The 22,515-nt window shown below is 57.8% G+C and overlaps 1 protein-coding gene across 1 annotated transcript; it reads left to right on the forward strand.

The window, feature by feature from the left end:
* The first annotated feature begins 9,102 nt into the window (after positions 1-9,102).
* On the forward strand, positions 9,103-18,741 carry EREG (epiregulin). Its single transcript, XM_075422062.1, has 5 exons — positions 9,103-9,196; positions 16,161-16,244; positions 16,568-16,691; positions 17,263-17,409; positions 18,340-18,741. The coding sequence occupies exons 1-5, from the start codon at positions 9,166-9,168 to the stop codon at positions 18,398-18,400; spliced, it is 447 nt and encodes a 148-aa protein (XP_075278177.1). The 5' UTR covers positions 9,103-9,165; the 3' UTR covers positions 18,401-18,741.
* Positions 18,742-22,515: the final 3,774 nt, after the last annotated feature.

Consider the following 22,515-nt stretch of genomic DNA (forward strand, 5'->3'; position numbering starts at 1 on the left):
ACGCTTTAAATGCCTCTCATATCTCCCCAAGGGCATTCAGTTATCTCATTCCTTAGCTATAGATATGCCTGCAGTGGGTGTAAGTTAGTTTCCTCCTGCTTTATCTGCAAAGCAATCTGAAGCCCAGCTGAGTTCATAGTGCAATACACAGTGATCTGCCTTAGAACAAGTGGCGTCAGGACTTCACGCTACTGCCTTTTCCTCATTGCTTTAAATTAAAGAAAAAGTTTGTGATCATTTCATTTACAGCAAACACCTTTTTCAGCTGTGGTTGTGTGCGTTCAGGCGGTGCTAATGACGGGTTGGAGGTGTGAAAAGCAGGCCCGGCCTTTCCTGCTTGTGGTGGCAGCAGGAATGACAGCAGAGCAGTCTGTGCCCCCAGATGGGCACAGCCAAGGCAGCTCTAGCAGCCGGGGCAGAGGCTGCTCACCGGGGCTCAGACTCTGCCAGGAGCAGTCCCTCCCGTGCCTCCCACCCGAGCGCCTGGCACAGGGGGCGAGGAGGAGGAAACGGGGTCCTGTCTGAGAAGGTTTTGGTGGCACTGGCCTCACTGAGGTTATTCAGGGAATGGGACTCAAATGGGACAAGGTCTAGTTCCTTCTCGCTTGTGACACAGCGTGTGACTCACGTCCTTTTTACCCACGTCTGGGGAAAGTGTGTGTGCAGGGGGGAGGAGATGCAGGATGGGAAGGTCGTGACACGTAGGAAAGCTTATCTCGGTCTCCCGGGAGTTTTGTGCACCATGAACAAGACTTGCAAGGCCAGTGCCTTTTCCTGATACGTACTGAGGACTGTTGGGAAGAAAAATGCTTGCGAGACCACCAGGTGCCAGTGCGTGTTTGTGCCAGGCAGTCCTGGCTTCCTGCACTGCCGTTCTCCCCAGCCGCGCTTCAGGACTGTGATCACAGCAGCAAGGGAGGGAGGTGGCTGTGGGGACTGGAGCTGGACGTGGGAGAGGATGGAAAGGTGCTGGTGACAGAGCAGATGTGGCTGGGAGATGAGCGCTGCAGCGTCCAGCTGGGAACAAGGGGAAGAGAGAGGCTGGGGGTTAGAGTGGGCCCAGCTAGCAGCCACCGAGGACGGCTACATGCCGCACGGGCCACTAAAGGAGCGGGACCGCTTTGCGCAAGAAGAGCTCGCAAGGCTTGGGAATACAATACAGCCACAGCTCAGGGACGGAGACGTGGCTAAGGGCTGTCATGGCCCTGCTGAAGAGGCCGGGCTGGTAGGCTGTGCCCAGTCTTTACCTTCAGGACTGTCTTCAGTGAGGACAGACAGCGGTCGCTGCCGTGCACGGCTGGACTGAGCATCTCTGTGTGGGAGGTAGCATCTTAGATGTGGCCCAGGTTTGTTTTCTGGTCAAGGGTACGACAGAGAGAGGGGTGTGGGAGCTGGGGGAAACGGCTTGACTCAGCGAAGCGTTGAAGCCCATGGGGACAGTGTTAGGGCCTGTGCAATGTGCGGACCCCAGGGCTTTGGTAAGAAACAGCCCCAGCTTCAGAAGGCACCAGGTAGCTGAGACAACATCTCTTTTAGATGCAACATGTTTGGAGACAGCAACAATACACATTCTTACAAGGACTCCCTCACCTGCCCAGGTAGTATTTAAGGTTGGGTCAGCTATTCTTTCTCGAATGCTTTACTGGCATCTGACCTTACGCTAGCACAGTTGTAGCCTGGAGTTACAGTTCTTGAAGGCACGTATTTTGGAGCTAAGGACGTCCTGTCAGACTGCTTTGCATCAGTGCATTCCCAGGAGTGGGTTATTCTGTTGCGTGTGGATTAGGAGCGACACAACTTGGTGCTTCTACTTCTCCTACACCAGGGGCTCTTAGTGTTGTTCTTCAGTTCGCTTCCAAGCTGGAGCTTCCCTCTGCGTGAAGGCAGCGGCTCCATCCCCCAGAGCTAGCTACCTAGGTAGTGAGGTATGTGCCAAGCAGGGCAGGCGTGCGTTGCTTTTAATACAGTATTCAGCTTAGAAGGAACTTTCGGCCTCTCTCCAGCTCTGCTGAGAGGATATGTCCTGAGGTGGACTGCTAAAGCACAAGAGGTTCGTGTTGCGACTTCTTTTTGAAAGTTGTTTTCAGATTTACTGCAGGAAATTTGCTGGATTGTGGACAGGTATCTAACTACTGACCATCGAAACACCCTATTTTGCGACATCGAAGGAATTCCTAAGAAAATTTTAGATTTTCGATGTGCGTGTGTCTGTGCGTACATGCGTGTGTCACCGTCATCATTCAGCTGGAGTGGAAGTTTACACAAAGGGGGAAAAACCCTACCTCTAGGTAAGATGTAGCAACAAGGGTTCAGAGCCGTGTAATTCCCCAGCGTAAGCCTGTGGAAAATGATGACGACAATAACGTATTCTTTCTTTGGTTTATGCTTCCCCAGCAAACTTTCTGAAGACGTACCAACTCCACAAACAGTCCGTAGAAGCATCGCGACGTGCAGGTGGAGGCAGTCCTTGAGGTCAGTGACAGTTGTGCAATGTTACCAGCGAAGCTTTAGCAGAGATGCTTCTTGTGGATGGGCATACATCAGACTGGTCTCCTGGGAGCTTGCAAGTGCAGCCGAGGGATTTCCAGCAGGATATTTACAAATTGCTAATATCCTGTTTATGAAAACCGTGTAAACAATCGAAGGCCATTGCCCAAAGGCTCCCATGTTATTTAGAATTTCAATCTACGTAAAAGACAATTCCAGCATTTGCAGTGCGGCCAGCAGCTCCGGTGGTATGCGACATGGTAATCAAAGTTGCCCCAGCGTGATCAAACGCACGCGGCAGTGCGCAGCGCGTTGCATAAGAGTGCTCCAGGAGAGAGGGAAAGAGACTCGCATGCAGGCAGAGAAATTTATTTTTTTTTCTCAGTTTAGTTAACCTATGCACCCCTTAAAGTGGTTGATTTGGAAAGACGGATAATTAGCTTTGCGTACAGCAGCCCTTCCTGGAAATCTCTCTCCTGGTTCACAGAGGGCAATGTTACAAGCACAAACCAGGGTGAAGGCTTGAGCAGCCGGGGTGGAGATCCATGAGCGGGCGATGTTCTGCTCGGGCTCTCGTGTCTGGCATGCGTCTCCCAAGGCCGGCCATCTCCTGTGCTGTCTCCACACGAGCAGCCTGACATCAACCAGAGCTTCATGGTCTCTGTTTCGGCTGATGTCAGGCTGCTGTGCGCTGAGTTTGGGCAGGGTAGGTTAATCTGGGTGTGGAGCTGGAACGGGTGTTGGGTATGAAGGGGTGACCTCTGCCGTAGGCACGCTGCAAGTCCGTGACCGGGTGTCTCACTGTGAGTATCTAGTGCGCAGCCTCCGCTTGGAGTCTTACAAAAACGTACTTTTCAGGGATGCCTGTTGGAAAGTCCTGTAGGGGGACTGCTTCTATTGAGGTGTTTAACTAGATGCAGAGACCTAGCTTGTGTTGGGCAGCTTTGGCTAACTGACCCCTGTCCGTAGCCCTTTTCTTCATCTATGAAGGACAAAGACCCTAGCTGCAGGAGCATTGGTCAAGAACTGCCACCCCTAGCTCGGTGCTGTTTGTAATTTAATAACCGACACCAATCTAATTAAACCCAGCCCTGGCCTTCGTCCTGACCCACTTCATTTACACGCATGCGCTCCGAGTGTCATAAAGGAAGTCTCCCGCATCTCTTAAATAACCTCAAGCTGCAGGAACGGGGACGAGGGGGTGGGTGTGTGGACACCACGCAGAGGATGTTATCCATGGAGGTGTCACAGTCAGCCGACCGGCTGCTGGCACCTCTCCCCCAGGACGTCCAGCTGCAGATTCCTCCCCTCGTCCCACCTCCCGTGCACGCAGTGGGCAACCAGCACCCTCCCTACCCACGGGTGGAGAGGTAGGGGTGAGTTCTGGGGGTTTGCTTTGTAGTCAGGGAGGAATCTAGGCTGCGGCCCCGAGGCGGGCTGGGGAACAGCCAGCTCTGACGGAGATCTGGGGTCTGACTCCTCTCCCGGTGACTGACAGCAGCCAGACCTGCACGTCAGCGTTGCAGGCGGACGGTGTCCACCTGTGCTGGAGCTCTCTGCCCTGCTCAGCCCCACAGGGACCTGGAGTCTTTCCCCGGGGCTCCCTGCTGGTACCCAGGCCGTGGCTGAGCTGGCTTATGCGTGTCGTCAGTCTGTGACCTGGGAGCGGTGTCTAGGGAGGCTTGGGTACCCGAGGTGATGTTCAGACCGTGGATGGGAGGAGAAGGTGACTAGAAGGTGATTTCACGTAGTCCTGGTCATTCCCAGCCCCAGCCCCAGAGGTTTGCACTTGCTGTGTGACTCACAGTTGGCTCTCAGGAGCTGGTGCTGCTGAATTCACTGGAGATCAAAGAGGGGGGAGTTTTGGAGCAGGTTGGGCCCGGACAGGGAAAATACAGAGCGGGAACACCTTGCCGAGTGTTGCAGCCCCGAAGTATTGCTGATCAGCTTCCATCCCTTCTGGGTGCACCTCAGCAGGCAGCGAGCGCGAGGGAGTGCCATGGGTTATTTCTCGAGCCGTAGGGCAGCCGCGTTGCAGACCACGGCGTCCTAGTTTGGAATATGACGGTAGGGACGAATTGGGCACCCGTGTTTATAGGCCCCTGGGGCCGGCTGTCTCATCCCCTCCGCATGACAACAGCCAGCACAAGGGCCTGATCCTGACGGCCTTTTTTTTTTTGGTCACTTCAGTAATAGTAATGATTAACAGTAATTACCAGAACAGTAATGGGAGTGTCCCATAATGCTAGTGGATGGGGGAATTCCACTAAGTGCATCTGCTCCCGTGCCTAGCGCTGGTTACCAGGCCAAACAAATACGCCGTGGACCCGTGCCTCTTTCCTAGATTTGGTTTCTGGACCAGCTGGTTTCAGGCGGATTGCTGTTTGCGCCATCATCCCTAATGACACACTGCTCGTCTCGAGGCTGCCCCAGCATCTCGTGCGCGTGGCTGGCGGGCAGGTGACAGTCACCAGCGCCTCGCGGCCGAAGCGCGGAGTCTGCGGATGGCTGAAGGCCCGGAGCACGGGGCGAGTCACAGCGCGGTGCTGCCTCTTCCAGCGCAGCAGGCCGAGCGCAGGCGCTCCGAGGCTGGGAAACAGCCCGCACGTCTGACTTTGCTCTGCCCTTGCCCTGCTTCTGTCCCCTCACCCCCTGCAACAGCAAAAGGGGCTTGCTGGGGGGGTTGAAGCCAGGGTAGCTGAGGAGGCTGGCCCTGCTCCAGCCCTTCCCTCTGACATGGCACTTGTATTCACGGCCTCTTCCACTTGTCTTCCCCATGCTGGCGCCAGCTGTCCGGGCAGAAGATGCCAGAGAGGGGCAGAAGGCAGTGGCGGAGAGCCCCTAGCCAGGACAGGCTGCTGTGGGAAGAGCATGACGGGAGCCGGCGAGTGCCTGCTGAGTGACGCTGGTCCCCACGCTGGTGGTTCCTGCGGGCGTTCCGCTGTCCCGAGGCGGATGCGGCTCCCCGGGCCGCGCGGTCGAGCGGACGTGCCGCGTGGTCAGCCGCCAGGAACATGCTTTCACATAAGGATTTCAGCTGTGTTGGCCGCTGGTCAGGGGTCCAGATGCTGCACCGCCTGCACACGTGTGAACCGTTACAGAGGGCAGCCTGCCTGTTGCCTGTGTTCTCTCTCTCGGTGGTCAGCTCTCATCTTCCTGGAGAAGGAAAGATACTCTTGGCGAGATGATGTTACGAACCCGAACGAGGGACCAATGGGTGGGACAGCACACGGGACTGACGGGTGGGTGTTCTTCCCCTAGCTTGCTTGCAACCTGTTGCATGCTGTGGGGAAAACCGCTTTTCTTCCACCTTGGTCTTTCTCGTGCTCTTATCACTTGGAGCAAGGAGAAGCAATACCTAGATGCATGGGCAGCGATACGGGAGGGACTTGGTTTGACAGCACCCTGTGATAACAAGGGCACAAATGAAATGCTTGCACAGGTTTGTTTAGCAGCAAGTCAAGGCAGAAGCCAGGAGAAGACTCCACAAGCGAAAAAAGCTACGAACCCCTCAGAGGTTAAGAAACCACTTAGCGTGGAGCACTGGGCTGTAATTAGGAAAGGGAAAACACCAGCTGGGCATTATGAAGCTCTTCCTGCCAGCGAGGTGTGTTGAGCCATGCAGGAGTTGCCCAGGGGAGAGAAATGGAAATGTCACGCAAGCCAGAAGAACGAAGCTTTAAAAACTGCCCTGTAGGGAGCAATCCAGCGTGAACTGGCAGATCTGACCCCTTTCATCTCCAGCTTCCGCGACACGTTGAGATGGACGAGAATTAGCTGTTTGGGTTTTCTTCTTTCTTTTTTAAATTGCTGGTTAACGCTGATCCAAGAAGTTGGCTGAGAAATCAGTGAATTCAGAGGACTGTGTTTTTTAAAATGGCAAAACATCTGCGTTGTCCAGTGGCTTTGGCCTCAGCCCACGTTCCCAGCAAGAGGCATCGGGCGCTCTCAGCCTTGGGGCAGCGGTCTGAGCTCTGGTGGTCTGTCGGAAAGCCGGCTTGTTCAGGACAGCTGACCGAGCCCGTCCCTCTCGCACAGGGCGCAGGGAAGCTGGCCCGCATGGGGAGCGATGTGCCTCGAGGTTTCTCCTTACGCCGTTGCCTCCAGACTGCCTCATCTGTGCATCCTAGCGAAATGTGTTCCCTGCTTGGGGCATTTGTGCTCCCGTGTGAGCCCTGGGCTTTTTGCCCCTTAGATTTTCACGCTCATTATTAATCCTCCGCAGTTCAGATGAAAACGCTGTCGAGTGAGCGGCACTCCGGTTAGCTGATCTGTTGAGAGTATTTCTTGAGGATCTCTCGTGCTGTGCAGTGAAAGCTTGCTGTATACAAAAATTCATCTTACACACGTACTGACGTATGCGCTCGTGCTGTTTTCAAGACTGCTGGCAGCAACAATTTTCCCAAGGATTTTTGAAAATGCTGCTTTTTGTTACTTCGCGTGCGTGTGTAACAGTGCCAAGTGCTTCAGTGCAAGACTAGGAATGATTTTCTTCCGGTTTCAAAAATGCTGCTTTTGCAAATAGGTCTTATTCTCGACAATAAGACAAAAACAGGGCAGATCCATCCCCTCAACAGCAACTGCAGAAGACTGGGTGCGGGTCCTGCAGACAGCAGCTAACGCAGGTAGTGCAGTCACTCCTCACGCGTGGCTTTAGTTACACAGAAACGCAGACGTGAAGCGGCAGTTCAGTGCTGTGAGCACCTGCATTCCTCTGCAGCACATCACCGCCAGGAAAAGTATTTTCAAGCACAGAAAAATGTACTTTTAACCTATTTTTTTCCTCTCCAAGTTGAAAAGCGTGTGGTGTTCATGGAAAACCCTCGGTGTCATCAGTGATAGATAAGCTAATCGACAGCTCAGTCCATACCCTTGGAATAATCGCTGCCATGAATCTGCGGCTCTGTCTGCGGAGAGGAGGGGTGAGTGCCTGTCACATTGGAAGAGGATTAAGCACAACGTGGACTGGAGCTGAGCCGACGTACTTTGTAAATAGAGATTTTCTTGAAAGGTGGTTATTAAGCCACTGCAAGGTTATAAAAGCAAGTACGCCTTCTGCACAAGTTCTTAAGGTATTTCCTCGTGTACTTGTTACACTTTGTAAAGGAGAAAATGCTGAAACGTCAAAGCCCTCCGGGGGCTGCTCGCTGGTCCAGTGTCACGTGGCGCAAAATCCATCACTGACTTGGCTCGGGCGTGCCGGTTCCCCCCGGCCGAAGTGGGGGGCCCGGGCTGGGCTGCCCCCGCCACGCTCTGCGGCGCAGCCCGCGCTACCCCTCAGCGCTGCGCAGGCGTGCCGCTGGGCCCCAGATCCGTGGGGTGCGGCCACCCTGCCTCGCAGCGAGCCTCGCTGCCTCTGGAAAACCGGCTCTCGCGGTGCGCGTCGGCCGCGCGCGGAGAGGCAGCCTCCCCGCGGAGGGGAGGGCGGTGAGAGCCGCCGGCGCGGCATCGCGTACCGTGAGACGGAGGACGTTGCATAAAGGCGAAACAAAGACGCGTGTGTGATACTTGTTTTCCGTACGTTCAGGTCTGAGAGAGGAAATTCCAATGAATTGCTCCGGTTGTGTCAGTGTTACCTGGTATCTGGATACCGGTACAAGACTATAATTAAATGCTCTCTTTCAGAGGATAAATCATGCAGGAATTAAGGGTGAAATTAATTATAAAGTGGAAGTTCTATAGTGATGCTGCTTTTTGAGGCATCTGTATGCCCACACACAGAAATGCTTTACTAATCGTTGCCGTTCCTGCCTTTACTCATTATGATCCCTGACAATAAAACCCTTAATAAGGGGGATCAGCCCAAATTAAAGAAGCAAGGAAGAGAGTCATGTGGTGTCAAAAAAAGCTACCACCTGCTAATCTTCAGGCAGGGTACTGGCTGTATGGGGGGGAGCCACGACTCTCACGCCAGAGCCAGGGGAAGGGGGGTTCCGGCTGTGTCACGTCCCACTCGCTTGTGGAGGACGAACGTCTGAACGCTGCTTTCACACTGATCTGTGCTTCATTCATCTCGCCAGCTCATAGCGTTCGAGTAATTAACGCACGGTGCTGACCCACAGCTCTATAGCAGCACATTGCCTCTTTCCGTTCTGGCATCCCCACGCTGCCATGGACCGAAGGAAACGCTCCCAAAATCAGGAGGAGAGCGATCAGTGAGTGCCAGGTCTGTTCCAGCTCCCGGGTTTTATGGTGGTTGTTACTTACCGCTGCGATCTGAGCGCGGAGACGCAGCCCATCGCGTTCTGCCTGGCCCTCGGCCCTCGCCTTCCCCACGCTGCGCCAGGGGCCGAGCAGCGCGGCGAGGCGGGGGAGAGGGGTTTTGCCTTCGCAGGGACGAGACGCAGCTGCGGGGCTGGGCAGGGGGCTTGGACGGGGCGCGGGGCTCCGGGGGTCCCGCGGCCGTCGCGCGGTGCCATGGCGGGGACGGGGCGCGTGGGCCGCGACGCGGGGAGCTTTGGGACAGCGCAGCCGCCGCCGGGGTGACCAGCGGCAGGGCCGGGCGGTGCGGGAGGGCGGTGCGGGAGGGCGGGGAGGCGGCGGCGTCCCGCCCCCGCGGCTGCCCATAAAGGTGCGGGGCGGCGCGGGCGGCACCCAGAGCGCTGCGCCGGCCGCCCGCTGCTCCGCGCCTGCCTCCGCATCCTCCTCTTCATCCTCCTCCTCCGGGGACACTGGGCCATGGGCGCCGGCAGCCTGCTGCTCTGCCTCGGTGAGTGCCGCGGGGACGGGTGTCCCGCACGGGAACAGGGCAGGCTGCGGGCTCCCGCTGCGCGACATCTCTCCATCTCCTCCCTGGCAGCACCTTGCTCTGCTGCGAGGCATCAGCCGCCCCGCAGCCCGGAGCGCACACGCGTAGGCTCGGAGCATCACGGCTCCCGGAGCCCGGGCGCGCTGCGGGGCAGTGGCTGGCACGCACCGCACGCCTCTGCCGGGAGCCGGCGCGGGCGGCAGGACTCGGACCCGGCACACCCGCACGCCGCGTTGGCGGCGGAGCGTGTTCTCGCGGTCTGGGGCGCGGGGTCGCGGTCTGCAGGGAAGCTCGGCTCCCCAGGCTGCTCTGCTGGGGCAGGCGTTCCCTCGTCTGGGCGGGAGTTTCTGTCTTCGTCTCGGGCAGGGGCCTCGGTGACAGCTCACGGGTCACCCGCCGCGCAGCTCCGCACCTGCCAGGAGAGCAGGCTGAGCACCGCCCAGCCCCTGACTCAGCCGCGCCCGGCACAGGACTGGCACTGGAGGGGACTGGTGTGTCCGCACGGGTTTGTCCGTTTCCGGGGCAGGCACTAAAGCCAGTAGTAAGGGACAGGTTAGTCAGAGCTAGGTGGCATCACCGCACGGGCACTTCGCTGCCTTCCCCTCCCAGGCCGGCGGTGTGAGCAGAGCCGGGTGCCGCTGTCTGCAGCCGGCGTTGCGCCAGACCTCGTGGCTGAAGCCTGGCTGAAGTGACAGTCGCCGTCAGCTTCGTGTGCCGGCTGTGGCAGGGCTGGCAGCAGGAAGGCCATCGCTGACCCCGGAGCAGCCCCGGCGACGGAGCCGAGCCCCGGCCCTGCCGTTCCCTGAGTCACGGCGGGAGCCTCGGCGCTGGTCTCCTTGCTGTCACCGTGATGCCCGCCCAGCGGGGAAGGCAGGCCTCCCATCTCCACACTCTCTGGAGCGGCGTTTGCCTGGCTGTCGGCGAGCGGGCCGAGCATAGAGGTCACCGAGTCTGGAGATGTGGAACGTGGCGGTGGCCAGCGCGTCTGGCTGGAGGCAGCAACGGCTTTCTGCTGCTGGTGTGGCAGAGGGACCTCTGCCCCATGTGTGCGGTGGAGAGCAGTGGCCCGGGCACAGGGGTAGCGTTTGGGTAAGGTCCCCGGCGCGTCGGTCTCCAGAGGGGTGGGAGCGGTGCTGAGGTGACCGGGTGCGCAGAGCGGGTAATTATCTGCACGGTCTCTGCTGCGGGGTAGGTCCTGGCACAGCGCTGCGGACGATCGTGGGTCTGTGGCAACCTGGGAGCGGCGGTCTGCCGACAGGCTGGGGTTTGCAGGGCTGCCTTGGAGCGGCCCTGGGCATCCGTGACTTTGAGCTGGCAGCTCTGAAGTCACCGGCACAAAACGTGAGGTGGGGAAAGCTGGACACTGCTTCCCAGAGATGCGTGTCGACGCATCAGTACAGGCTGGGGCTGACCTGCTGGAGAGCAGCTCTGCGGAGAGGGACCTGGGTGCCCTGGGGGACGACAGGGTGACCATGAGCCAGCAGCGTGCCCTGGGTGCCAAGAAGGCCAATGGGATCCTGGGGTGCATCAAGAGGAGTGTGGGCAGCAGGTCGAGGGAGGTTCTCCTGCCCCTCTGCTCTGCCCTGGTGAGGCCCCACCTGCAGTGCTGTGTCCAGTGCTGGGCTCCCCAGTTCAAGAAAGATGAGGAGCTACTGGAGAGAGTCCAGCGGAGGGCTACAAGGATGGTGAGGGGACTGGAGCATCTCCTACAAGGAGAGGCTGAGGGAGCTGGGCTTGTTCAGCCTGGAGAAGAGAAGGCTGAGAGGGGACCTTAGAAATGCCTCCAAATATCTGCAGGGTGAGTATCAGGAGGACGGGGCCAGACTCTTTCCAGTGGTGCCCAGCGACAGGACAAGGGGCAACGGGCACAAACTGAAGCAGAGGAAGCTCCAGCTGAACATGAGGAAGAACTTCTTCCCTCTGAGGGTGACGGAGCCCTGGCCCAGGCTGCCCAGGGAGGCTGTGGAGTCTCCTTCTCTGGAGATATTCCAGACCCGCCTGGACACGGTGCTGTGCAGCCTGCTCTGGGTGACCCTGCTTGGGCAGGGGGTTGGGCTGGGTGACCCACAGAGGTCCCTTCCAACGCCTGCCATGCTGTGATTCTGTGATTCTGTGATGCTGCTGTCCAGCTGCCCCGAGGGCAGTTTGTTGGAGCCCCTCTCTCTCAGTACCACCACCTCTGGTGCCTCTGTTTAGACGCTTGGCCAAGCGTACGGAGACCGCAGGGGGATGAGGGGCGGAAAGGGCTGACCGCATCTCCTTCCGCACGGTGAGAAGAGCAACCTGTACGTCCTGTCCGTCTCCTCGCAGGAAGAGGAGTGTCGGGCCCCTGCCTGGATGGGCATGGTCAGGCAACCAGGCACTTCCTACCCAAAACGTCGAGAAGCAGCTAGGTGATGCGGAGGTGTCCCTGCCCGTGGCAGGAGGCTTGGAGCCAGACGGTCGGTGAGGTCCCTTCCAGCCCAGCCCATGCTGTTGATTCTGTGTATCCCGCCTGGAGGGATGGGGAGGCGTGCTCTGTCTGGGGGGGTGAAATTATCTCGAGTGACCGCTTCCCCTTTCCCAGGAAAAGATGCTCAGCCTGCGTGGGTAACCTGAACTCCAGAGATGCTGTGCTTGATGGGAGCCAGAGGTGTGGTTGCACAGCCAAACGCTGAATGAGAGTAGGCTCTTTGCGAGGCTCTCCTGGCGAACTCTACCTTTCACAGAATCCCAGCATGGTGGGGGTTGGCAGGGCCCTCTGTGGGTCACCCAGCCCAACCCCCTGCAGAAGCAGGGTCACCCAGAGCAGGCTGCACAGCACCGCGTCCAGACAGGGCTTGAATATCTCCAGAGAAGGAGACACCTTTCCGTGATCCTCGTCTAAAACGCAGCCAGGCACCTAGCCCTTGTGGCCAGAGGTGCTTGCGCTGCCTGAGCTGGCCTGCAGACTCCTGTGGCCAGCTGGGGAGGCTAGCAGAGACACACGGGAGGCGATGCACTGGAGTTAACTGGTGGCAGTAGCGGTGCTCACAAAGCCAGTAGGACAGGCCGGCTAACTTCGATGTTTCCTGCAAAGGCCTTGGACAGTCAGACGTGCTCTGAGTGTCCAAAATCAGGTGTCGGGGATCCACCTTGATCTGTCTCTAGAGTTAAAGCGGGCTGAGATCCTCCAGGTGCGTGTCGCCTGGACGCCTCTGCGCTTGGCATCGCTGTGAAAGCGCAACCCTCGTGAGAAGCGTGGGCGCTACCGCGGTGGCAGGGAGACGGCAGAGACGCCAGGCGTGAGGCGGCATCGTGGGGCCTTCTTCAGATGAACCAGTACAAGACTAGTGACCTCGGTGACAGGCAAGGCCAACTCCAGTGACACCTGACCTCTCAGAAACCTGACGGTTCCCCTTCAGAACGTGTATAAACCTCGCAAAGAGAGTAGTTCTCAGTTACGCGTGTCCTTCACCCTCAGCGGCCGTCCTGTAACTGGAGGCGACGGCCGGCTTTCGGTGGATGCGCTGGTACTCAGCCCTTGCATGCCAGCCGATGAAGGCTGCCAGTCTCCATCCCTCACTTTCACCCTTCGTGGAAGGACGAGTGAGCAGCAGCGTCGTTCCCGCTGCGGTAGCAGCCACCGCTGTCCGTGTTCACCCCACGGGAATACCTGCGCTGCCCGACGGTGTCGCGTGTGCGTGCTGGGGGTGTAGCAGCAGGCGCAGCGCTCGCGTTCCGGCGAGGCACGCACCAACACCCAGCGTCTCGTTGCTGTTATCTCGTACCCTGCTGAGTGCTTGCTTAGCGAATGGCGAGGGAATGGAAGTGTAAGTGCCTCTCCCAGGTCATGTGTTTGGTCTGCATCACCCGATAGTCGTTCTGGGAAAGGCTGTCCTGCGCCGCTGCGGTGTGCGGATCCCTTGCCCTCCCGCCGGATCCCCCTCCCGCTGATGTCAGAGCAGAAATATGCGCAGGGGGGAAAGGGCAAAATGCAGCAGAGCGGAGCAGGAAGGACTTTGCCCGAACGCGGAGAATGCTGCTGGGTGTCAGCAGATGCCCACACCTGCGCGCCAGCCCTTCCGGCCCGTCGGGCGGAGGAGGCCATCGGTGCCTGCGCACGGCTGGCATGGGGCAAGCCTCTGTTCGCTGCTGTGGGAGGAGGCTGTTTCTCATTTGTCCCTCGCAGGTGTCTGGGTTTTGGCCTTTCCTCCAGTTGGAAAGTGGTGCCTCCTCCTGGAGCAGGAGGGAGAGCGGCCCCATCTCTTCCTCCTACCTAGGCCTGAGTTTCTCAAACACAAAAGCCGGGTTCTGGTAACTCTAAAACTGGAAACTTTAGGTTAGAGCTGCTCAGGCTGTGTTCAGATCGAGGAAGCGTGCAAGCTGAAACAGAAATATGTAGGCTGAAAGAGGCCGTCGCGTAGCTTAATCCGTCTCCTGAACGCAGTACGGTAGAAGCAGGTATCTCGGGTACCTGTGGCATACTTTGCCTTGACCTACGTTCCTTGCTGTCACGTGGCCCCAGACCAAACCTTGCCATCGTGTGTCACGCAGCGAGGGATGACAGCAGCAGTACGTGGGGAGCAGGAGGGACCCTCAGGTCACTAACTCTCACTGACAGCAGCAGTACGTGGGGAGCAGGAGGGACCCTCAGGTCACCAGCTCTCACTGACAGCAGCAGTACGTGGGGAGCAGGAGGGACCCTCGGGTCACTAACTCTCACTGACAGCAGCAGTACGTGGGGAGCAGGAGGGACCCTCGGGTCACCAGCTCTCACTGACAGCAGCAGTACGTGGGGAGCAGGAGGGACCCTCGGGTCACCAGCTCTCGCTGGTCTCAGGAGCTCGGCATCCCCTCTCTCCATGGCGTGGTGTACACTCAGTGGGACAGAGCTGTCCTGCACCACAGCTTAGTCCGTGGAGCGCTGCTCAAACGTCCCTCTAGTTCCTGGGAAGGACGGGCAGTAAATCATCTTTTCCTGGCATCATTTGGGACCGCGGGTCCCTGGCTGCAGCTGGAAGCCTGCTGTTGCAGCAGTGACCGAGCTGCCACCCTCTGTCAGCTGGTGGCCTTGTCCTGCACACTCACTTTCTGTTGTGGCGACTCAAATTGCCCTTACGGAAAGGTTAAACTGCTTCTCCTGGTGAGATCTCTAGTGAGCACAGTGCTGTTCGGGGAGGGGGGACAGGAATCATCCCACCCTGAAAGCAAACCTCTGGTGCTGCCCCGCTGCAGTGAAAGGCAGGTCCTGCTGAGCCGTGCGAGCAGGCGCCGATCTCTCCAGCGTCGTCTGCTGTGCAAGCGCAGATGCTCTGCCACTGCGGCTCCCGCTTTGGCAGACCTAGCCGTTGTCTCTTCTTCTAAAGCTTGGTGGAAACCTGGCTTGCAAGGAATGCGGTGGAGAGGGAGGTTAGGAGGAATGGTGTTTTTAAATAAACACCAACACAAAAAAAAAAACCCTGTCCCCCTAAGATGGGTGTTCCTGCTGTTCTTGTATGTAGCTGGACTAAAGCTCAGAGGAAGCCTGCTAATCGAGGAAAGAGACGAGCTGCAGGAAACCCATAAATCACTGCTAGATTTGACAGTCAGATGTAATGAAACTTTCTAACAACCGGAGCTGTATTAGAGTGATCAAGAAATTACGAAGCACACTCCCTCCATTAGACATGCATGACCTGACAGGTTAATAGAGGCAAACAGCCCAAAGACACGAACTGCAGACTTCTGTGGAGCGGGGCTGATGACTAAGCAGTTCATGAGCAGGTTAGTCTGTGACCACAGCAGGAGTCTGAGCCAAGTGGATCTCATGGCCAGCTGGGGAAACATTGACTGTTCCTCATGGGCTAGGGTGAAGCTACGAGTACTTGTGTTGGTCTTCAAGTCCTGTTTGGAAATGTTCATTTAACCAGGAGGATACCTGAAAGCCGTGCCCGTGCAGCACTCTACAGCCCGAAAGGTGTCAAAGTGCTTCGTGAGCTGGATCTCTGAGAGAGGGCAAGGAGGGCCCTTGCTCCCCAAGGAAACGCAGCCCCTGCTCTGGTGGCCAGGCTCCTCAGCCTGCCTGGTGCAGTCCCCCGTTACGTCTGGTACCTGCAGCAAGGCTGCTGAGCTCCAGTTTTCTTTAGTGTGGGTGGTGAAGGAAGGACAGAAATGTACCCATTTTCTTCTGGGGTCCTACTGAGATAAGTAACGCTGGTCCAGGACCCGTAAAGTGGTCAGCAGCCCCTCGGAGCCAGTGACCAGCTGAAGAGGGTTTGGTATCTCGTGTTGGCTGTCTTTGCAAGCGGGCTTTCAGCTGAAACGCTCCAGCACAGGAGCGGGCATCAGTGCAGGAATGGTCCGGCCTTTCCGGCCGGCCCGGCAGGCAGGCGGCGGCAGAAGCTCTTTGCTGCCCAAGAGCAGCGTTTGCGTTAAGCCTGCCTGGAGCAGGACGTGGTCTCTGGAGCCGGGCTCGGCACGGACCGGGCGTGCTGCGTCCTAGCAAGTCCTCTCCCCGTGGACTGGTGTGACGCAAGGACGCCTTGATTTCAGTCACCAGAAGAACTCCTCCTGTGCTGCACGCTGTGTGGTTGTTCCTCGTTGTGGAACCCTGGCTGTGTCCCTGGCACAGGCCAGTCAGAAACCTCACAGAATCGCGTTGGGCTGATTTCTGCCTCTCCAGTGCCACCTCTCCAAGCCTGTTGCTGCCAGTTTCACACAGTGTGTGGGTGAGAGGTGGTCACAAGCACCAAGCTTCTGTTTGGTCTCTATTCTACGTTACAAGTTTGTGCTTCAGAGATGTTTCTTCGGGCTGCCTTGTTTCATATAGGCAGCAGATCTCTCAGACTTATGTTTTTTCAGCTTACAACACTAGGTGTTTCCTACTAAGGTAAAAAGCTTCTGTTCTTGTGTGGACTTGGTGAGTACACCAGCTGAAATACTTGACAAGCATCTGGTTTTGACGCTTCTTTTTGTTCTCTTGTAGGCTACCTGTTGCAAGCAGTGCTGGGCACAACAGTGATCCCGTTATGTGGGCCGGGTGAGATGGAGAACTGCACAACAGCGCTGAGTAAGTGTCCTTGTTGGACAACAACCAGCTTTTGGCCTGCATTTCCTTTAGTGCTGCTTCTTCAGCAGAAGGGCTCTGTCTTAGGTGAGAACTCTGCTGTAAAAGCAGAAACAGCTTATGTGGAACTCCTGAAGGAGAATTCAGCATCGCTCTGGCCTGGGAAAATCCTCCCCCCGTTCAGAAGGCTCTCCTGCTTTACCTCCTTCTGCATTGAAGGGCTCTTGGTAGCAAGACTATTGGTCGTACTCATAAAGCTTGTGTGTTGTTTGGGAAATACAAGGGGAACAGAAGGCTGCTGAGATGCTAACAAAGCCTCCTTACAGTCCAGACAGAGGACAGTCCACGTGTGGCTCAAGTTGGGATCACTCGGTGCAAGCCTGAAATGAAGGACTACTGCTTCCACGGACAGTGCGTGTACATCGTGGACTTGGATGAGCACTACTGCAGGTACGGGCAGGGCTGCGGACCTCCCTGAGGTGGGCTTCCAGAGGAGCCGCGCCCGGCCTTTGGTCCGGCTGCTGCTGACGCTTGGCTGGAACACGAAGCCAGCCGAGCATTTAGATGCTCTCAGAGCTTGGGAAGGAGCAGTATGTCTAAACTAGGCCTCAGCTGCATTTAAGCAAGTATTAAGAACATGTGCTGGCTCTGGTGAAACCTGGGTGAGAGCCTTAGAGACCCGCAATTAGTCACCAGCCCAGCGTGAACCTGGGACGTTCATGCTGATGTGCTTCCCTGTTCATCTGTGTTCACAGCAGTGTGAGATCCAAACCTCAGGCAAAGCAGCAAGGTCTCTCCTGTGCTTCAGCCCACAAAGCGAAGTCCCTCTAGGCCTTTCTAAGGGTATTGCTCCTTTACTTGAAGAATTTGAAACCATTTCTAGGCCCTCATGGGCTGGAGTGACGTCAGTTCGAACTGCTTGTCCCCGCGGAAGCAGCAGGCCAGCAGCACGGCGTGCTTTGTGCACTGCTGAGGTGTAACCCCGCGGCGACGTCTCTAACTCTGCGTCTCCCGCCCCCAGGTGTGACGTAGGCTTCTCTGGTGTCCGATGCGTGCACTCGGAGCTCGTCAGACAGCCCCTCAGCAAGGAGTACGTGGCACTGACGGTCATCGCAGTTCTGCTTTTCCTCACCGCCGTCTCCATTGCAGCCTACTACGTCTGCAGAAGGTAAGGAGGATTTCCTCTGTGGCTCAGGAAGGCGAGTCAGCCGCACGCGTCGTGCGGTGCCTGCTGCGTACCTGCAGTTGGACTGGGACAGCGACGCTCGCTCGCCGGGCTGGAGGCAGCCCGAGGCCCAGACCTGCTGGCCGGCAGTTCGTGTTCAGCAAGGGAAGCGTGCCGAGGGGTGCAGGCTGGGCAGCAGACCCTCGGGGGCCTTGAACCCTGACGGAGGACGGTGTAGCTCAGTTCACGGCTGTCGGGGAGGGAGTGCCGACCTAAAGGAGAGAGCAGACAGGGAGCAGGAAAACGCTGGTTCCTGTTCTTGGTGATGCCATTTCCCCAGCCACCAGGAACGGGAGTAATCCCAGCGAACTGATCCGCCACGTTATCGCGGTGACGGTGGTATCACGAGCACTGCTCCCCCGTGGAGGATGGTGTTCTCCACTGACAGACCCACAAGCAGCAGGAGTCCTTCTTCAGGCTAACAACTAGTCGTACGCAGCTGTCGGAGAGCCGAGAAGGTGGGACAGCCCCGGAGGGAGAGCTCGGCCTCCCCGACCCGATGACTAGATGGTAACCACCATGGTCCCTCTGCCCTGCCTGCAGTCCCGACAGCGCGTCACCTCAGAGAGGGGACAGCCTGGCTGGCTAGGGGCCTCGGCCCTGCCGCCGGGAGGGACCCAGCAGGGCTGCTCAGACGAGCCTAGCGCCAGCAGCGAGGCTGCGACCGCAGCGCGGTCGGGAAATGAGACCCCGCGTACAAGGTGTCTCGGATCTGGAAGTGCGCACGGACAGAGCGTAGCTGCTAGAGGCTGAAAACAGACGTGAGGAGGTCGTACAGTGGATTTTTAATTCTTGCGCCCTCCCTTCGCTCCCCAAAGAGCCCTTGGGAACAGCTGGCTCCCCAGAGCTGACGCTTCTCTGCTCTACTCCCAGGTACCGGAGCAGGAAGAGACAAGCGAACTCCAGCGAATACAAGGAAGTTGGTGCCCTGTAGAAGGAACGGCGGCTTCCTACAGTGTTCTGTTCATCGGGGTGGACTCGGTGGCTTCCCAGCTATTTAAATGTTATTTTTATTAATAATATTTGCAATATTTATATCCTTTTAAAAATTTCACTTGTTTGGTGATCCAGTCAATATAGGTCAAGCATTTTATTTTCAGTGTTTTATTTTTTTATTGAATAATATTTCCTAACGGGAACCCCACCTAAGTGGTTCTGTGGGATAGAGATATATTTTTATAAAAACTCATCTTCTTACTCTGAAGAGTAATTTTATATTTATTCTTGTGAATATGCTCACAACAATTCTGCTCCTTGAAATAAAAGTTGTAGACGGAGTCAAAATGTCTGCGTGGTTTGACTGGAGTGAGACTTGGCACAGCCTGGCCGAGCAGGATGGCTGAAGCCCCAGCAGTCGTTTTTGGAGAGAGAAACCTTAGTATCGCTCACAACACGTATCGAGGCGCGCTGGCTGCGATGAGCACAGCTGTCAGCTGGTGTGACGGGGGGAGGACTTCAGGGCAGGGAGAGCCCCGCTCCTCGCCCTGCCCATCCAGCGTGCGCTGTGCGGCGGCAGCACGGCGTGCGGCCCATCCGCGCCCTCAGGGAAGTCGTGTTGGGGACACCTTGGGTTACAGCGGGGAAGCGGCACCACGAGTCGGTCGGTCTCTGCAGCGGAGTAACGCGGGGCAGCGCGGAAGAGAGCTCCCTCAGAACCAGCACTCGAGTCCTCCCCGGAGAGTTTCTGCCACGGTGTCTGTCGTACAGCTGGGAGCAGGGGAGAGGAAAGTTTTAAAGTGTGGTCTTGGTGTAGGTATTTTGTTGGCCTAAAAGAATGATAGAATAGCCCGCTGGGTTTAGCTGGACCCCCAGCGTGGCTCCCCGGGAACAGGCAGGATTCTTGCAGCATCTGAATCATCGCTGTTACCCCATCACTTCTCACACTCTCTGAAGAGGTCAGAAAAAGCACAGCCCTTACGTCGTTCTCGGTCTTTGCCAAAGGCCCGAGTGAGCTGTGTCGGCCCGCGCTGCTTGCTGTTTACGGGTGTGAGACCTCTGATCTCTCGAGCTGTGCAACAGGATCGTTGTAAGGAAGAGCGGTGGGACCTGAGACGTCACCAGGCGAGAGCTCGATTTCAGAAGCTCTCAGTCAGCCAGGGGCCCTCGGGGGGGAACAGACCGGCTCTTTCCCTCTCGCCTTCAACTGCCCTCCTGTATTGGCGGCTCTTGAGCTCAAGCAAATGAGATCTTATTCTCAGAAGTGACTTCTTGCTTTTCCGCTGTGTGTTGTCCAGGAACCATTTTCAGCTGGGCCTGTAGGTCCCGGGGCTTCAGTCTGCCTTGCGTCATCCTGCAGAGCAAGACCTGCCATGAAAGGGAGCCGGCGAGCTCGCCCGCACGCGTGCTGGAGGCCCGCTGCGGCAGGTCGTGGGGCCAGCACCGGTCCCTGGGGACACAGCTGCTGGTCCCCTGCCCGCAGAGCAGAGGGGCTGCGACTGGGAGCCGTGGAGGGTCCCTGTCAAGGCTTGCCCAGGTGCTCTGCCCTGGGCGTGCGGCCTGCGCCCCTTTCTTTGGGAAAGATGAGCCCCGTGAAATGGCTGCTCTGCGTCTTTCCCGGATCCATCCTCGCTTTCTTTCCTCTGACAAGCAGCAGCCACGGCAGGGTGTGATGGAGTGGCTCTGCCAGGACCTGCCAGCTCTCCTTGCGCTTGCGTCCCCGGCGGGGCGTGCGGGAGGAGATGCGGAGGTGGGATGTCCTACTGAGCAAAGCAAGGGCGCGATCTGAGCCGACCGGCGCTGCACGCGACAGATCGCACAGCCCAGGCGCTCCAGGCTGCCGCACGCCAGCTCTGGTTGCAAGGCTACGGCCTGGGGTTGAGTCTCCTCCGGTGCAGACCTTCAGGCACGCCTTCTAGACCTGCTTGCTGCCCTCGTGGTTTTTCTCTGGCAGACAGACCACCAGCTTCTGAACGCAGCAGCCTCGAGGTCACTTCTGCCTGCCACAGGGCTGCAGGTGAACCGAGTGGGATCGAGACCCAGCCCTGCTCAGCCAAAATAAGCGATGCTTTGCTCATCACCACTTCTCAGGAGGAAAGAATGACCAAGCGCCGCTGACCAGCAACAAGAAAATCCTCCAAATCAAGTGTGGTGGCGTAGGGGTAGAAGGGACCCCCTTTGCACGTCCCCATGGCTGCAGGCCAGCTGGCGCTCGCCGCCTGACCCTCAGTCTATCGCAGACCAGCCGGTGTTGGCCTGGCCGTGGGATCTCTCGCCCACCTTTTTCAAACACTGGGTTACCCTGCAGCGTTTGTGCTCGGCGTGCTGGGTCTGCGCAGCCTGTGGCTGCCTCCTGCCATCTTCTGAGAGAACAGGCGCTCGTTTCTGGCGGTGCTGCAGACCAGCCCTCACCAAGCCCTCAGTGCGGGTCAGCCAATGTTTCAGGCGGGTCTGGTCAGCACAAATTATTCCCTGGTCTGCCTGGTCCTTTGTGCCTCCCTTCAGCATCGAGTTAGCAGGGGATGGATGGTCGTTCCCGGCTAACTGGGTTAACGCTGTGTCACAGGGCCCTTATTAGCTGCCCTTCAGCTCTGCGCTTCCTCTCTTCTCCTGTAAGGCAGCTGTCGAGCAGGAACCTGTTCTGCCGGGTGGCTGGTGACAGCTAATGGCAACCCCAGCCACAGCCGCGTTGTTAGCGCAGCCTTTCCCAGGGGGAAGATGGGGCAAAAATCAGTCCTTGGAGACTCCATCCGTTCTTGCTGTGACCCAGTTAGGGTACATGGTGACACCTCTTTGTCTCCCCCTCAGCTTCCGCGCCTGGCCGGTCCCTGCTCATCCTCTGCAAACTGCTCTCTACAGCTGCCGGACAGGAGGGTGTAGCGAGGTGGGGGTCGGTCTCTGCTCCCAAGTAACCAGCGATAGGACGAGAGGCAATGGCCTCAAGTTGCACCAGGGGAGGTTTAGATTGGATATTAGGAAAAATTTCTTTACTGAAAGAGTGGTCAGGTATTGGGACAGGCTGCCCAGGGAGGTGGTGGAGTCCCCATCCCTGGAGGGGTTCAAAAACCATGTAGATGTGGCACCTGGGGACATGGTTTAGCAGGCATGGTGGTGATGGGGTGACGGTTGGACTTCACGATCTTAGAGGTCTTTTCCAACCTTAATGATTTATGATTCTACAAAACTGTTCCTGGGCACCCTGGGGAGACACAGCCGAGCCCGGCCGCTCTTATGCTCCGTCTCCCGCACGCTGCCCTCTCCGCTCCCCTGTTCCGCTGGGCAGGAGCATCACGGAAGGGGAATCCGTCCTCACACCCCACCGCTTGCGAATGATGACCCCATGTGTCTGGGGTCCCATCAGTGGAGCTGCCGTGGCCGAGGTGCCCGGCTCCGCCGCTGCCCGGCTCGCTGCCAGCCCCGCGGCACCTCGGCAGCCACGGTAGCTGAAGATGCGCCTCTCCGCTGCAGCGCTTGCGTCCGCATGCCCAGGGCTGCGCTTGCAGAGGTTTTAAATTGCAGCGGCGGCACCGCCTGGGGTTTATCACACCTTTAGCTACTTGGGTCGGGCAAATCTAAGAGGAACAGTCCACTGTTTGGTTTGTTTCTATCTGTCTTAACTTTTAGCTGACTGTCTTGATTTGGCTTGGGCTTTCTCCACCTATCCTGTTGCTCATCTTGCTCTCAGCCCGTAACAGCCCTTCCAGACCCGGTGTTTTTCTCACTCCTGCACACGACTGAGCAACTGCAGAGCTTGGGCCCACATACCAGCCTGCCGCCTCGACAGCTTGCACCGGCTGGACGTAGATTGCCAGTCCAGCAGCCGCGCAGCCGGGTCCTGGCGACACACCCCAAATAATTTGTCTCAGAGAGTGAACCTCCTCCCTCATTCTTTCCCTGGTTTCTGCCGGCACCACCTCCATCGCCCCGGTGCCGCTCTCCCTCGCCCATGCCGCCCGCCGTCGGAGTCACCTTGGCTGCAGCTCTCCGGCGGTGTGCCTGCGAGGCCGCCCTGCCCCAGCCCTCCTTACCCGACGGCTTCACCTCCTGCACGAGCACTACCGGCTCCTGCCAGGGCAGTTCTCCCGTGCCCACGTCCAGCCGCATCAGGGCCGA

The sequence above is a fragment of the Opisthocomus hoazin genome, chromosome 5 (assembly GCF_030867145.1).
Source record: "Opisthocomus hoazin isolate bOpiHoa1 chromosome 5, bOpiHoa1.hap1, whole genome shotgun sequence".
NCBI lineage: Eukaryota > Metazoa > Chordata > Aves > Opisthocomiformes > Opisthocomidae > Opisthocomus > Opisthocomus hoazin.

Bases quoted from the DNA above. Each gene is read 5' to 3' on its own strand.
- EREG (XM_075422062.1), top strand. From the start codon at position 9,166: ATGGGCGCCGGCAGCCTGCTGCTCTGCCTCG. The intron at 16,245-16,567 runs GTAAGTGTCCTT...GCCTCCTTACAG, and splicing joins GAACTGCACAACAGCGCTGA to TCCAGACAGAGGACAGTCCA. The intron at 17,410-18,339 runs GTAAGGAGGATT...CTCTACTCCCAG, and splicing joins GCCTACTACGTCTGCAGAAG to GTACCGGAGCAGGAAGAGAC.